At 47.0% G+C, this 17364-nt stretch overlaps 1 protein-coding gene across 1 annotated transcript; it reads left to right on the plus strand.

Moving 5' to 3' along the window:
• Nucleotides 1-1982: 1982 nt before the first annotated feature.
• LOC310768090 (F-box only protein 44-like) lies at nt 1983-13386 on the plus strand (the record flags this gene model as incomplete). Its single annotated transcript, XM_083625801.1, has 6 exons — nt 1983-2600; nt 5422-5691; nt 7303-7483; nt 8322-8417; nt 12490-12604; nt 13039-13386. Exons 2-6 carry the CDS (start codon nt 5448-5450, stop codon nt 13384-13386), a joined length of 984 nt encoding a protein of 327 aa, XP_083481927.1. The 5' UTR covers nt 1983-2600; nt 5422-5447.
• Nucleotides 13387-17364: the final 3978 nt, after the last annotated feature.

The raw sequence follows: 17364 nt of genomic DNA on the forward strand, positions 1-17364 counted from the left end.
CCCTGCTGGAAAAAAGGTGCCCTGGATACAGAATTGACCTGCGTCTCCATGGACAGCTGTGAGTCCAAAATGAGTCCCAGGCTGCCCACCTGGTTCTTCAGAGGCACAGTTACCCCATTCAGGACCAGGGAGTCCCCCACACCCGCCCGCCCCCTGTCCCCCTAAAACAGTACTTCTGTCTTGTCAGGATTCAACCTCAATCTGTTAGCCACCATCCATCCTCCAACGGCCTCCAGGCACTCACACAGGACCTTCACCGCCTTCACTGGTTCTGATTTGAAAGAGAGGTAGAGCTGGGTATCATCCGCATATTGCTGAACACCCAGCCCAAACTCCCTGATGATCTCTCCCAGCGGCTTCATGTAGATGTTAAAAAGCAAGGGAGAGCCCAGGGGTCTGAACAGTCATCCTCCAACACCACTTTCTGAGCACGGCCCAGGAGGAAGGAGCGGAACCACTGTACAGTGGTACCTCGGGTTAAGTACTTAATTCGTTCCGGAGGTCTGTTCTTAACCTGAAGCACAACTTTAGCTAATGGGGCCTCCTGCTGCTGCCACGCCGCCGGAGCCCGATTTCTGTTCTTATCCTGAAGCAAAGTTCTTAACCTGAAGCACTATTTCTGGGTTAGTGGAGTCTGTAACCTGAAGCGTATGTAACCCGAGGTACCACAGTATAACAGTGCCCCCAGCTCTCAACTCCTCAAGATGGTCCAGAAGGATGTTATGATCAATTGTATCAAAAGCCGCTGAGAGATCCAGCAGAACTAGGAAACAGCTTTCACCTTTGCCCCTAGCCCGCCGGAGATCATCAACCAGCACAGCCAAGGCAGTTTCAGTCCCATGATGAGGCCTGAAGGGATCCCAATGGTCCGCATCCTCCAGGCGTGCCTGGAGTTGTTCAGCAACCACCTGCTCAATCGCCTTGCTCAAGAATGGAACATTTGAGACTGGGCCATAGTTGGCCATATTGGCCGGGTCTAAGGATGTATTTTAAAGAAGCGATTTAATGACCACCTCTTTCAGTGGGTCTGGGAAGGCTCCCTTGCAGAGGGAAGCATTTACCACCCCGCAGAGCCCATCGCCTAACCCTTCCCGGCTCACTTTTATCAGCCAGGAAGGGCAAGGATCAAGGAGACAGGTGGTTGGTTTCACGAGTTCAAGCAGCCTGTCCACATCCCTGGGGTAACGGATTGAAATTGATTCCATGCAACTTGACCGGGCTCTAGCACTCTCCCGCCCCGGCCCTGCTCCCACAGTGGTGTTTTACATCTCCATTATGTCCAAAATTCACCATTAAACTACAATCCAATATTTCCAATGCAGAATTTATTGCCATTCTATTATATTTCCTCTGTGCTTGCGTCCTCCTGGTCTTGTGACTCCGGCCCTAAATTGCAAGGCAAAACCATGGGAGATGGGCGTGTGTGTGGAGTCTGCCAGCCTCACGTCCCTGATTAGATGATGAAATAAATAAATTAAGGTCTTCTGTAGATAATGAAGGTTCATAAATGTACCAAGCAAACACGTACATAGATCTATAGGCCACATGTCAGAAGCTGCACAGGAGAGCAGTCAGGGAGCCATTTTGACTCCCAGGCTGACCAGGTGTTTTCTCTGCAAGGTCAAATGTCTCCCCATTGCCTTTTCCTTCACAAATCCTGTCTTAAGAGTATGTCTGTGTATCAATAGGGTGAGCCTGTGACCTGACTCAGGAACTAAGTACTTATCATTAGAAAAGACTGGCCAGGCTCCCCAGGGTATCAATCCAGTAAACATTAGCAGGTGACTTGCCAGACAGGAAGTAAACAACCCACTCAGATTTCTGCTTTAGCCCACCCTTTCTGTGATGTAGGTATGATGTATCTGGGAGGTGGTCTTTGACTCCAAGGTGGGCAATTTAAAATGTCTATATGAGGACGGACACACCTTGGTTCGGGGTCCTCCTCCTTTCCTGCCTGCGAGGGGAGCACCCTGTTGCAGCAGTTCAATAAAGATCAGGCTTACTAGCTGCTTTGCTTCTCAATATTCTTTGGTTGGCCTCTTGTTATTTTCTCCCACCAATAGGGAACCTACAAAGGACTCTATAAAGGCTCTTGTGTCCCCCATAAGGGAATAAGGGCAGATTTTTCGTTTATTACAATGACATCCTCATCTCCATAGATGACTCCATCGTCCTTATTACAGGATGTTGGGTACCCCTTGAGCATCGTTGGTCATTTGTCACAGATGCCAACTCTCCTGAGGCAGGGAAAGGCTTGGGATGAGGTGTGTATGGTCCACGCTCGCCGGGAACCCTTATCCTTTTGCGATGGTTTCGTTTTACTGGACGGAGCCTCCGGCCACGCCGCTCTTCCCTTTGCAAAGCTGGGTCCGAGATGCGCGTTGGCTCCCTAGAGGCGCGTCATCTTATGCAAATACGCCCCGGCGGGGATTCCCCTCCCGACGAGAGGAATTGATGGCGATGGGCGGGTCGTTTCTCGGAACTGAGAGCCTGGACTAGGATCGCTTTCGTTTTCTCCCTGCTGCCTGGCGGTGGAGCGGGGCGGAGATGAATCTTGCTCTCGGAGGCGCCGTGAGGCTCTTGCGCTCGTTCCAGACCAGGTAAGATTCGGAAGGGATGGGGGGGGGGGTGAGAGATGCGCATCCAGGAGAGTGGATCTTTCTTTTCACAGATAACATATGTATTTAAGAATAATCAATTTTATACATCATGGGATTCCCTGAATCCCCGGGCTTCCCCCGCCCCCCATGGCTTCCAATATATATCTTTTTTTCTTACTACTGCATCTAATTATATTTATCCAACTTTGTTTATATCCACTTTTAACCTTAAAAAATTACATTAAAAGTCCTGATAACGTCTTTAAGAGTTTGCAGTGATCTTTACCTTTGAAAGAGAGCTCTACCTCTCCTTCAAATCAGAACCAGTGAAGACCCTGTGTGAGTGCCTGGAGGTGGTTGGAGGATGGACGGTGGCTAATGGATTGAGGTTGAATCCTGACAAGACAGAAGTACTGTTTGGGGGGACAGGGGGTGGGCTGGTGTGGAGGACTCCCTGGTCCTGAATGGGGTAACTGTGCCCCCCGAAGGACCAGGTGCGCAGTCTGGAAGTCATTTTGGACTCACAGCTGTCCATGACTTAATTCTGTGTTCAGGGCAGCTGTCTACCCGCTCCATCTGGTATGCAGGCTGAGACCCTACCTGCCTGCAGACTGTCTTACCAGAGTGGTGCATGCTCTAGTTATCTCCCGCCTGGACTACTGTAATGCAACAGTGGGGCTACCTTTGAAGGTGACCTGGAAACTACAATTAATCCGGAATGCAGCAGCTAGACTGGTGACTGGGAGCAGCCACCGAGACCACTTAACACCGGTCTTGAAAGACCTACATTGGCTCCCAGTACGTTTCCGAGCACAATTCAAAGTGTTGGTGCTGACCTTTAAAGCCCTAAGCGGCCTTGGCCCAGTATACCTGAAGGAGCGTCTCCACCTCCATCATTCTGCCTGGACGCTGAGGTCCAGCGCTGAGGGCCTTCTGGCAGTTCTCTCATTGGAGAAGCAAAGCTACAGGGAACCAGGCAGAGGGCCTTCTCGGTAGTGGCACCCGCCCTTGTGGAACGCCCTCCCAGCAGATGTCAAAGAGATAAACAACTACCTGACATTCAGAAGACATCTTAAGGCAGCCCTGTTCAGGGAAGTTTTTAATATGTGACATCTTAGTGTATTTTTGGTCTTTGTAGAAGCCTCCCAGAGTGGCTGGGGAAACCCAGCCAGATGGGCGGGGTACAAACAAACAAACAAATAAATAAATAAATTATTATTATTATTATTATTATTATTATTATTATTATTATTATTTTAAGGTATTCTATAAACTTTTCCATTCCTTAAATTTCTTATCATCTTGGTGTCTGATCTTCCCGGTCAATTTTGCCATTTCAGCGTAGTCCATCATCTTGATTATTCATTCTTCTTTGTTTGGAGTTTTCTCTTATTTCCACCCCTGGGCAAAAAGCATCTTTGCAGCTGTCACATACATAAAGAGTCTTTCCAGGTCCTTTGGTATTTCTTCAAAGGATGGATCTTTACAATGGAGCAGGATCTGGGAAGGGCAGCCGACAGGAGTCCATTTGCACTTGGGCTCTCAGATAGAACTCTGCACATGCTCAAAGCGTCTATCTTCACAAAGAGGCAGGTTATGTGGAACGACACCCCTGTAAGGTAGACTAGTATGTGTGAAGATCAAACACACACACAAGCCTTTAAAAAAATATGTATTGACCCTGACAGGGGTGCCAACTTGAATAAAATGTGGGGGGAGGGGCAGGTAAGCCCTGCCCTGCATAATCAGTCACATGATTCAATACCTCAAGGACCGCCTCTTTCCATATGGACCTACCCAGACCATGAGATCATCTTCTGAGGCCTCCTCCTTAAGAGGTCAGAGGGTGGCAACACAAGAACGGGGCCTTCTCTGCAGTGGCTCCCCGTCTGTGAAATGCTCTCCCCAGGGAAGTTTGCCAGACGCCTTCATTATAAACCTTTAGGAGCCAGGCAAAAATGTTCCTTTTTAACCAGGCCTTTGGTTGACCTGATCAACATCCCATACCCTTTTAAAATGTGGCTCTTTTTAAGGAGGTATTATTGGGATATTGCTTTTATTTTTAATTTATATATTGTGATCTTTTTTGAGACCTCCGGGAATAGGGCGGTATATATAAGTGAAACTCGAAAAATTAGAATATCGTGGAAAAGTTCATTTATTTCAGCAATTCAACTTAAAAGGTGAAACTAATATATGAGATAAACTCATGACATGCAAAGCGAGATAATTGTGATGATGAGTCTATCTCATATATACGTTTCACCTTTTAAGTTGAAATACTGAAATAAATGAACTTTTCCATGATATTCTAATTTTTTGAGTTTCACCTGTAAATTCAATAAATAATGATGATGCACGGATGCACACCATTTGAACTGCAATGCCCATCAACATTTTTTTTTTGGGGGGGCTTCCTCAAACATTCTATGGGGCAGTGAAGCCCCCTCAATCCCTAGAAGTTGGCTCCTAGTATGGACACTGAGCCAGAGAGATTTGTGCTAGCTGCTCACTATTAAACTGGGAGATCAGTTTCTCCAAGTGAATCAGGAACAGAAGACACAAGTCTTCATGGCATGGCTTTCCACTTCCTGCACCCATCTCGGGGAGAGGGTCATGAATCAGTGGGCAGCATGGCTGGGAAATGCTAAGCTAGATGGATCAATAGGGGTCTGACCAGGTAGAAAGCAGCTGAACTGAAGCACTTAACGCTGCAACATTTTGTTGCAGTACCCCGCTTGTCCTTGCCTATGGCCCACTCGCAGATCTAGTATGTTTGCTCCTTCCCCTTGCTCCCCTCTTTCATGGTTCATCTCTGCAGGCAGCTGAGACCTCATTGACGGGAAGATGGCAGCGAACATGGAAAATTTGCCGGAACACATTCTGTTGGATATTTTGTCCCTGGTTCCAGCAAGCGACCTCATTTGCAATTGCCGGCTGGTCTGCTCTCAGTGGCGTGACTTGGTAGACCTGCCGGTCCTGTGGAAGCGCAAGTTCCAGAAAAGGGACCACGACTCTTCTCCAAAGCCATTGGCTTTCTACATTTTCTCCTGCCTAAAGAAGAACTTAATCAAGAACCCTGATGGTCAAGGTATGTCCCTGTTTATCTGGGAGAATAAAACGCTCCTGGACAGAAATCTAAATTATAAAGCCTTTAGGAACATAGGAAGCTGTCGTACACTGAGTCCCAATATTGGTTCATCTAGCACAGTAATATCTACACTCGGGCTGGGCGATATAACGTCCAAAACTGGTTTGAAGTTCACATGATGATAATTTTTTCATAATATTTGAGCTGGTAATATATCACGAATTACAGTGTGTGTGAGGGCTAGGTGATATCTGGTTTTCAACATTGGGATAACTCACCAGCTAAACACTGCAATGTTATCAGCAGCTAAACCTGACAATATCACCAGCTAAACATTGCAATCTACCACAATGTCTGAAAGAAGGATGGAACTATATACAGAGGCAAACAGGACAATGTCCTGGCAACCGCTACTACGTAGAGGTCTAAAACAGATAAATAACAATATTATCAATCATCTCACACTCTGTTTCATCCGCAGGCAAGCCAAAATGCATCCCAACAGGACTACATCCCAGTGTGGTGTAGTGGTTAAGAGCGGTAGTCTCGTAATCTGGGGAACCGGGTTCGAGTCTCTGCTCCTCCACATGCAGCTGCTGGGTGACCTTGGGCTAGTCACACTTCTCTGAAGTCTCTCAGCCCCACTCACCTCACAGAGTGTTTGTTGTGGGGGAGGAAGGCAAAGGAGAATGTTAGCCGCTTTGAGACTCCTTCAGGTAGTGATAAAGCGGGATATCAAATCCAAGCTCTTCTTTTCTGGCTTTGGGCTTGGCTACCAAATGGTGGTATTCAGGACAATCCAAAATGCGGCGGTGAGTCATAGTGAATACAAATAATCTGGGACTGCCAGACTGCCAGCAGGCCTGCTAGGAGGCAGAAGAGGCAGCAGTGGCAAAAAACCTTGGCATGACTGTGGTATCTATATATCTATCTGTCTGTCTGCCTATCTATCTACACACACACACACACACACAGTACCATATGTATATAAATAATTGCATATTCTAAATAGCCAAGCACCTTGTTTTTTCCAGGTATGGGAACTGAGAGATTGCTGAACTACAACTCCCATCCACCCCAGCAAGCAAGAGAAATGGCCCAGGATGATGGAAATTGTAGTTTAGCAACATCTGGAGGGCCAAAGTTTCCCTACACCTGCTCCTCAGAGTAGATCTGTTGGAATTAATGGACCCAAGGTAATAATGTCAGTTAACTTCAGGGTGTCTACTACTTAATCATGCAAACCAAGGGTGATAATTTAACTACGGTCATTTCTGGACTGCCTGTTTTTTGCCTCTTTATCCTGATTATTTGCCCCACATTTAAGGATACTGGCTATTTATCAAGAAAATTCATTTATGGGGAGGTTTTATGGCATTGTGTCAAGAAGTCTGATTTTGTTGTGATGCGGGTTTCTTGCACACGATCATCAGACCAGCCTAAATCTGAGACCCTGAACTTGCCACTATGCAATTGAGTCCCTCTTGGAAACAGGGACATTCTGAAAGTGGCCTAAGTCATTCTTGTTTTCTTTCTAACCCACGGGCTGCTTCCATGCACTCAAAGCCTCTCCCTTCATTTTCTGTCTCCCCGTCACACACACTGCGTCAGATGGCCTGGACTCCTGGGAAATCCAGACACCTGCCGAGGGCCACTGGGAAACTGAGGAACTGTCCATAGAAGACTCAAAAAGGGTCGGTGAGACGTTCAGCCCTTATAAAATGGGCTATTTTTGGGAAAATGATGAAGATGCTCCTGTTCAGCTCTACAAATGCTTTGCTGCACGTAACAGGTGAGGAACCTATCATTGTCCAAACTCAAATCCACTTAAAGATGAGGAAAGGGAGTTTTCATTTGCCCTTGTGCGGGTTCTTGTGCTTCACACTGTATTCTGCATAAGGAGAGCCGCCACCCCCAATCAATATAACCCATAAAAATGCAATGGTCACAAAAAGGTGAAGCAAATTGCATCACCAAATCCTATCAAATGAGCTGTTATTTTTTGTTGTTGTGGGGAGTGGTGAGAGCCAGGCCCCAATGGCTTTCCCTACAATGGGTTGCTAGCAGACCATCATTCCTTGCCTCTGCATAGGAGGGGGCAAACTTTCTTTCCAGGGAGCTGGAGGTGGCCCACAATAGCCAGTTGCTGAGCCTTTTGGAACATGTGGTCCAAATGCTGTGGGTAAAAGGTAAAGGTCAAGGACCCCATGACGGTTAAGTACAGTCAAAGGTGACTATGGGGTTGCAAAGCTTATTTGGCTTTCAGGTTGAGGGAGCCCGTGTTTGTCCACAGACATCTTTCTGGGTCATGTGGCCAGCAGGACTAAACTGCTTCTGGCGCAACGAAAAACCGTGACTGAAGCCAGAGTGCACGGAAATGCCATTTACCTTCCCGCCGCTGCAGTACCTATTTATCTACTTGCACTGCCATGCTTTTGAACTGCTAGGTTGGCAGGAGCTGGGACAGAGCAACGGGAGCTCACCCCGTCACGTGGATTTGAACCGCCGACCTTCTGATGGGCGAGCCCAAGAGGCTCAGTGGTTTAGTCCATAGAGCCACCTGCATTCCCCAATGCTGTAGGATAGTGATGGTGATGTAGGGGTAGTGATGGTGTTCCTTAATGTCTCAGGCCCTGCAGCAAATCTCAGCTCATCACCTTGAAGGACGAGGGCTACTGGGATGAACTGATGGATGAAGCCAGACCCATGATTGAGGTGAAGGACTGGTGAGTGCCAAGTGTCCTGTCCCGGCTGGGGCTCAGGGAGGGTGGACACCCCAAACCAAGTTCTCTGCATCTGTGAGATCCCAAGGATAGATGTGGTCCGTGAGTTGGAGGCACAGGGGAAGGTCTGCTTGGACCTAGGCTTCAGCCCCAGGGGCAGTTGTCTAGAGGAATGAAGGCTGCCATTGGCTATCACTTCCATGGCGGCACAGAGAGGGCAGTGGTTCTCAAGGGTTTCAGTCAGGGCGCATTCCCAGTCTTAGCTGGATTGAACAAGAGACCTTCTGTATGCAAAGCAGATGCTCCAACCACTGAGCTACTGCCAATTAGGGATTGCAGTTTGCCTCCGCTTATTTAGAGTGGCATCCAGTCCAAATTAGTTACCACATGTGTTCATCAGGAAGGCACTGGAACCCATATTTTAGTTTTATTTTGAATGTTAATGAGACACTTCCTAATATTGAGTCTCTTCACTTCCCTGACCAAAGATACCCAGAAACATAAAAATGCAGGTACCAAGATCCAGTCCTTTTTTACTGGGGGGACGCAGGGGTACACATATCCCTAAGGTAAAGTATTGGATACCAAACCAAGAAATAGCAGGACTGGTTTGATGAGAATGACAGTGAGATTGAACGCATGATTGACAAGAAAAGAAGGCCATTCAGATCTGGCAAAGAGATAGAAACTGTGCCACTAAGAATAAACCTATGCCAACGCTAAGGCTGAGGTTCAAAGAAGAACCAGAGAACTAAAAAACACCTGGTGGATAAAAAAAGCTCAAGAGATCCAGCACTTAGCTGACACTCATGATGCACAGAGTTTCTTTAAAGCCACAAAGAACATCTATGGGCCTATGCCCTCTATGCTCAGCAGACGGTATCACACTTCTAAAAGATAAAGAAGCCATTGCACTGCGCTGGAAAGAATGTTACCAACATCTCCTTAACCACAACTCCCCTGTAGTGGCTGAGATCGTCTCACAAATTCCGCATAAACAAGTTAGAGATGAGCTTGCAGTATCTCCAAATCTGGGAGAGTTGTGTACAGCTATTAACCAAATGAAAAACAACAAAGCCAGTGGACCTGATGGGATACCTGCTGAAATCTTCAAAGTGGGTGGAATTGAACTTGCACAACAACTTCACAAGCTCATCGAAAAAAATCTTCAGTATGCTGATGACAACGTAGTGTGCACACGCTCAGAGAATGACCTCAAAACCATGCTAAATATCTTTGCAGAAGCTTATCACCCAAAAAGCTTATCGCTCAACATCCAAAATCCAAAGTGCTGCACCAGCAAGTACAATATAACCCCTCTGCAGCGCCACAAATCCAACTCAGTGGTGTAATGTTGGAAAATGTTGATCACTTTCCTACCTAGGCAGTTATCTTTCCACAAGGGCCAACAATTAATGCCGAAATCCAGCATCGCCTGAGCTCTGCAAGTGCGGATTTCTTCCGATTGCAGTGCAGAGTGTTTAAGGACTGGGACATTTGCAGGGAAACCAAAATGCTTGTTTACAAAGCTATTGTACTACCAACCTTACTATATGCTTGTGAAACATGGACCACTTATAAACACCATCTCCAACTCCTCGAAAGATTCCATCAACGGTGTCTCTGAAAAATTTTACACATCACTTGGGAAGACAGGTGAACTAATATCAGTGTACTGGAAGAAGCAAATATCACCCTTGTTGAAGCAATGATTCTTCAACATCAGCTTTGTTGGACTGGTCATGTTGTGCGGATGCCTGACACTGGGCAACAATTTTTTTACTTTTTGAATGTTGTCTAGATTTCTACAACTGATTTAGGGTATTTTTGCACTGCTGAATCAGGAAATGGCATCCGTTTCTCTCCATCAGGTCAGGTTTACTGTAAACTGAATGGTGGGCATTGATAAAGGTAAGTACACATAAATTGCATGTTGCTTCACCATTTTACAAACTTCAGGGCTTGAACTTCCGTTTCTTGGAACTCCTGGAATGCTCAGCGGCAGGGAGGTCTCTCTTCAGAGTCCAACAGTAGTCAACCATTATGACTGCGTCCCAGCGACCCTGATACCTGGTCTCCATCTCTTTCATGTCCTGATGGAATCTCTCCCCCTGCTCGTCACTCATTGAACCCAGGTTCTCAGGAAACCGGTCCATATGTGAAAATAGGTAGTGCATCTTGACGCTCATGTTGCAGCCCAGGTTTCTGAAAGCAGTCAGCATGTTGTTGACAAGTTCTGCATAGTTTCTGGCCTTATTGTTGCCAAGAAAGTTCTTCACTAACAGAACAAATGCCTTCCACGCTTCCAGTTCCACTTCGTTCATTGAGTTTCCGAACTCTGGATCTCTGATGAGCTGACGGATCTGAGGACCGTCAAAGATGCCAGCTTTCAACTTCTCCATGGTCAATCCTGGAAAAGCCTGGCACAAGTAAGTGAAGCAGTCACCATCCTTGTCCAGAGCCTTGGTGAACTGCTTGATTAAGCCGAGCTTGATGTGCAAGGAAGAGTGGGAAGAGTATTCTGTCTCTGTCCACCAGAGGGTCGTTCATGACATTCCTTTCTTTCCAAGGCACCAATTCCTCCTGCACAGGCCAGTCCTTCTTCGTGTAATGCTGAGCACGGTCCCTACTATCCCACATGCACAGAAAACATGGGTACAAGGTGAAGCCAGACTGTTGTCCCAACAAAAAGTTCACCATCTTCAGGTCAACACAAATAAACCACTTATGCTGATCATAACCAATTTTCTCCAGCACATACTTCACCACTTCATAGTTCTCCTTCAGTGTACTCGAGTGAGCCAGGGGTATAGAGGCAAACTGGTTGCCGTTGTGTAGCAGAACACATTTTAGTGATCGCTTGCTGCTGTCAATGAACAGTCTCCAATCTTTGGGTTCGTACTGTGGCACTCCAAGCGTGAGCAGAAGCTGTGCAATATCTGCACAGTACACCAAGTCCTTCTCTTCCGAGAAAAAACTGAGATTTTATGACTTCAAACTGATCCCTTTTTGACATAATCACCCAGAACTATCGGACCTGAATACTTATTGTCATTAAAATAATCATTTCCAATCAAAACAATTATTCGACATGGCATTTATCCCCACCAACTTCTTCTAAAATGCTCCACACAAGCGTACATGTGAACAAAAACGTAAAAAAACAACATGTGGCCATAGCTCAAAAACTTGACCTGATTGAGCAAAACCAATGTGATTTTTGGATTCAGCGCATCAGATTCGTCCTAAATCAACTGAAAAAACACAGACAACAAATTTGTTGTTGACCAGTGAATTATTATCTTCCAAAGCAACTACTCTATTCTGAACTTAAAAATGGAAAGCATAATGCTGGTGGTCAACAAAAGAGGTTTAAAGACCGTCTCAAGGGAAATCTAAAAAAATGTAGTATAAACACTGACAACCGGGAAACATTGGCCTGCGAGTGGTCCAGTTGGAGAACAGCCTTTACCAAAGGTGTCATGGGCTTTGAAGACACTCAAACTCAGGACACAAAGGAGAAACGTGCTAGGAGGAAGGCATGCTTGGCAAACTCTCACCGTGATCAACTCCCGCCCAGAAACCTATGTCCCCACTGTGGAAGGATGTGTGGATCCAGAATTGGCCTCCACAGTCACTTTCGGACTCATTGTTAAAACCATGTTTATGGAAGACAATCTTACTTGGCTATGAGTGATTGCCAAAGAAGAAGAAGAAGAAGATACCCCTAAACATGTGAATCTAACGGGAGAAGAAACTAAAAAAAATGTAGCTTCTTCTCTAGCACGGTGAATAGTCAGCTGTGTAATATGAAGTAATACATGTTCTTTGTACTTTTGTCCACTTACTGTATTTATTTCCCCTGATTTGAAGTATAACATGGTGATTTTATTGAGTCAAAATGAGAGTACCCCTAAACATTTTTTTAGGGAAAAAAGCACTGCCAAGATCTCTCTCAATCACCATGTTGTAGTGGAAGAAACAGTGGCGGTTGACGTGCCCAGCTGGACCTCAATTTGTCCCAGGCTCATATACAGTAATTTCTCTCTCTTCCTCCCCCCCCCAAAAAAAACAGCTTTTCAAGTGGGTATGATTCATGCTATGCACTGACTGTGAAGCTGTTGTCTGCAGACTCTGAAGTCCTTAAAGAACATCAATATGAAGAACCTTGTGTGTCAAAGTGGTTTCCGGTGAGCTGAGCCTGAGTAGAAAATGCAAGCTTTGTTAAATTAGTGGAGGGTGGTCTATGAGGGTGAAAGGGGTCCCACCAACCTCCGTCTGCTACGACGTGCAGGCCTTCTTGTGTAAATATTTCATAAAAGATATATACCACTAGATTGTAGAAAACCTCAAAGTGTCTTATTGACAAGCAGCTCAGCTGCTTGACTACCTGCGAGCTTCCTCTTGCTTAACATCAGGCAAGAGGAGAATGGGGACAAAACTAGACTTTGTTGACTGCCTCTGCCTCTCCTTGGCTCTGGCTCCCCCTGCTGTTGACTTCCCCCCTTCCGCCCCTCCAGACACAGTAGTGGGGGGAGAAGTTCCATCCTGGAAGGGGTAGTTTCTTCTCTGCATCCTCCCCCAGACCCAGCAGCTGCCTCCTCCCTTTCTCTCTCCTCTTCAGGTTTCACGCACTATTTACAACTACCCTCAAGGTGTCCGTCATATCCTCTTTGAACACAAAGCGCTTACGGAAGCCTTTACATACCTCTTCCCAGAGCAAGGCCCAAGTGAAGATGGGGAGCCATCCTGGCGTGGGATGAAGGTGTTGCAAAGCAGCATCACACTTCACCCACCACCAGTGGCAGAAGAAATGGATGACGATTACTACGACGACCACTACAGGGATTACTCCGATTCATCGGAGCATTTCAGCGGTGACGAATTGCCTTATGAGTTTTTTTACAGTGCGTCCGGTTGTGATTCGTGGTACAATGATGACTGGTACAATGATGACCGCTCCTCTCCTTAACGCCATCATCCCTTCTCATCTGCGCTAAATTTTGCACCCAGTTGTAGCTTCGGTTTAGGGTGCTCTTTGCTTCTCTCAACCTGTATCTTTTGCAGATGCTCTGTTTCTACATATCTGTGATCTAGAAGCATGTCTGAATATGAAAACAAGGCAAGAGATGGGTGTGGCGTTTGCCTCCTAGGATGGGACATAAGGAAAGGGTTAAATGAGTGTGATGTGTTTGGCCAGTGGGAATGCAAGGGGAGGAGTAAAAGTTAGAGTGGGAGGTTTTGAAAAGTCAGTTGAGTTTTGGGAGTTGGAGAAGGAAGAGGGAGGAATAGGCAGTGGGTTGGTTGAGTTGTATTGTGAGAGAGTGAGAGGAATTGTTAGGTGGAGTCAGATAGTTGGAATAATCAGTTTGAAGTTGTTAGAAATGTATAGGACAGCAAAGGAACGAAGATTAATAAACTGACAAGAAAAATTAACTGAAACCATATGCTTGTTCCTGCATTTAAAAATAAACTTGATTATTTGTTAATGTTAACAACTGTCTGGACTCCATGTGTCCCCGGGAGAAATGGGTGGTGGCAGCAAAGTAAGCAATCACAGTGGTGGCACAGGGTCAATAGATTGTCAGACGTCCAGGGGGCCTGTGTGATCGCCACAATGGGCTGGCTAGGAGGCTGGTGAAAACTGACTCTCTATTTTTTATTTTTTAAGTGAGATGGTTTTGGGATAGCAAGGGGTCCTCTTCTCCCACCCCCATTGGATAGGGCACGTCGCAACGCTGGGTGGCAACCTGAACTTCTTTTCTGCAGATCATGGCATCAGTGACACTGGCATAGATGAATCTAAAAAGAGACCCCCTATTTTAACCCTGTGTGTTGAACCAAAGGTGAACAGTTCCAGAAACTCTGCTAATGCCATCTTAATTGGGAAACACTGACCTGCGAGCGCTCCACTTGGAAATCAGCCTTTACCAAATGTGTCTTGGGCTTTGAAGACACTCGAACTCGGGACGCAAGGGCGAAATGTGACTGGATTCAGGAACTAATTAACCATCAAAATAGAATGGCCAGGCTGCCCGGGTAATCCAGTCAGTGACCATTAACAGGTTTCCTGCAAGACAAGATTCTGCTGTAGACTGCCCCTTTTGTAATGTATGTATGATGTATTGCAGGGTGGCCTTAAGCTTACAGGGTGGCAATTTCAAAAAGTCTATATAAGGGTTTGCACACCATTGTTCTGGGTTCCTCCTGGTGCAACTGGACTTCTCCGCGACCCTTCCCCTCTGCAGGGAGGTGGGACCAATTCGGATGGTCCGCCCCCGCCACTTAATGGATCCAAATGGTTTCCAGAGAGTGGTAGGGGATGCTTTATCCCATGTTGATGGCCTTTCAGCTGATTCCCTGGTGGCCCGCTTCAATGCGGAGTTAACCAGGGCTATCAACTGTCTGGCTCCGAAGCGCCCTCTCCGATTGCATGGACCCCGGACAGCCCCGTGGTTTTCTTCGGAGCTGAGGGCGATGAAACAATCGCTGAGACGGCTAGAGCGTCGGTGGCAGAAAACTCACTCCGAATCTGACTGCACACAGGTTAGAGCTCAACGTCGAGCCTACCAAGTGGTGATAGCAACGACGAAGAAGACTTTCTTCACCGCCTCTATTGCATCTGCAGAAAATAGTAGCAAGAGACTCTTTCAGGTGGTTCGCAATTTAACGGAACCACCTTTACCACCAGGGCCTTGTAAAGACCCCAAGATCTCCTGCAATGATTTTGCAAAGTTTTTTGCAGATAAATCATTCATATTTGGAAGGAGCTAGACACCACCGTGGGAGCAGGGCTGGGGCAGGAGAGTGCTAGAGCTCTGTCTGGTCAAGTTGCATGGACTCAATTTCAATCCGTTACCCCCGAGGATGTGGACAGGCTGCTTGGACGCGTGAAACCAACCACGTGTCTCCTTGATCCTTGCCCATCCTGGCTAATAAAAGCAAGCCGGGAAGGGCTGGGCGATGGGCTCTGCGGGGTGGTGAATGCTTCCCTCTGTGAGGGAACATTCCCAGATCTGCTGAAAGAGGCGGTCATTAAACCGCTTCTTAAAAAACCATCTTTAGATGCGGCCACGATGGCCAACTATCGCCCAGTCTCAAATCTTCCATTCTTGGGCAAGGTGATTGAGCGTGTGGTTGCTGAACAACTCCAGGCACGCCTGGAGGATGCGGACCATTTGGATCCCTTCCAATCGGGATTCAGGCCTCATCATGGGACTGAAACTGCCTTGGTCGCGCTGGTTGATGATCTCCGGCGAGCTAAGGACAAAGGTGAGAGTTGTTTCCTAGTTCTGCTGGATCTCTCAGCGGCCTTTGATACAATCGACCATAACATCCTTCTGGACCGTCTAGAGGGGCTGGGAGCTGGGGGCACTGTTACACAGTGGTTTCGCTCCTTCCTCCTCGGCCGTGTTCAGAAAGTGGTGGGGGGGATGAGTGTTCAGACCCCTGGGCTCTCACTTGTGGGGTGCCTCAGGGTTCCGTCCTCTCCCCCATGCTTTTTAACATCTATATGAAGCCACTAGGAGAGATCATCAGGGGGTTTGGACTGGGTGTCCATCAATATGCAGATGATACCCAGCTCTACCTCTCTTTCAAATCAGAACCAGTGAAGGCGGTGAAGGTCCTGTGTGAGTGCCTGGAGGTGGTTGGAGGATGGATGGCGGCTAATGGATTGAAGCTGAATCCTGACAAGACAGAAGTACTGTTTTGGGGGGACAGGGAGCGGGCTGCTGTGGAGGACTCCCTGGTCCTGAATAGGGTAACTGTGCCCCTGAAGGACCAGGTGCGCAGCCTGGGAGTCATTTTGAACTCACAGCTGTCCATGGAGGTGCAGGTCAATTTTGTGTCCAGGGCAGCTGTCTACCAACTCCACCTGGTACGCAGGCTGAGACCCTACCTGCCCGCGGACTGTCTCGCCAGAGTGGTGCATGCTCTAGTTATCTCCCGCTTGGACTACTGCAATGTGCTCTACGTGGGGCTACCTTTGAAAGTGACTCGGAAACTACAACTAATCCAGAATGCGGCAGCTAGACTGGTGACTGGGGGTGGCCGCCGAGACCACATAACACCGGTCTTGAAAGACCTACATTGGCTCCCAGTACGTTTCCGAGCACAATTCAAAGTGTTGGTGCTGACCTTTAAAGCCCTAAACGGCCTCGGCCCAGTATACCTGAAGGAGTGTCTCCACCCCTATCATTGTGCCCGGACGCTGAGGTCCAGCGCCGAGGGCCTTCTGGCGGTTCCCTCATTGTGAGAAGCAAAGCTACAGGGAACCAGGCAGAGGGCCTTCTTGGTAGTGGCGCCCGCCCTGTGGAACGCCCTCCCATCAGATGTCAAAGTGATAAATAACTACCTGACATTCAGAAGACATCTTAAGGCAGCCCTGTTCAGGGAAGTTTTTAATGTATGATATTTTAGTGTATTTTTGGTTTCTATGGAAGCCACCCAGAGTGGCTGGGGAAACCCAGCCAGATGGGCGGGGTACAAATAATAAATTATTATTATTATTATTATTATTATTATTATTATTATTACTCCTCCCTCCTGCGTGTCATGAGTGGGGACCCTGTTGCAACAGTTGAATAAAGATCAGGCTTACTAGCTGCTTTGCTTCTCAATATTCTCTGGTTGGCCTCTGTTATTTTCTCCTACCAGTAGTGAACCCACTTAAGGACTCTGTACGGGCTCTTGGATACCCCATAAGGGGAAAAGGGCAGATTTTGTTTACAACACCAGCACTGTGATGTTAAGTGTGAGATAGATGAGGGACAGAAGCCCCAGTACAATGCATAAACAATGAAAAGGACTTATTTTGTTGGTCTTAGTTCTTCAAGTTGCAGTTCCTAGCTGGGGGTGGGGATGGAGATATAGAGGCCTCAGATATAGAATAAATGTTTGTATGGAATTGAGAGCTGGACCATAAAGAAGCTGATCGTCGAAGAATTGA

The sequence above is a fragment of the Podarcis filfolensis genome (assembly GCF_964270895.1).
Source record: "Podarcis filfolensis genome assembly, chromosome: 8".
NCBI lineage: Eukaryota > Metazoa > Chordata > Lepidosauria > Squamata > Lacertidae > Podarcis > Podarcis filfolensis.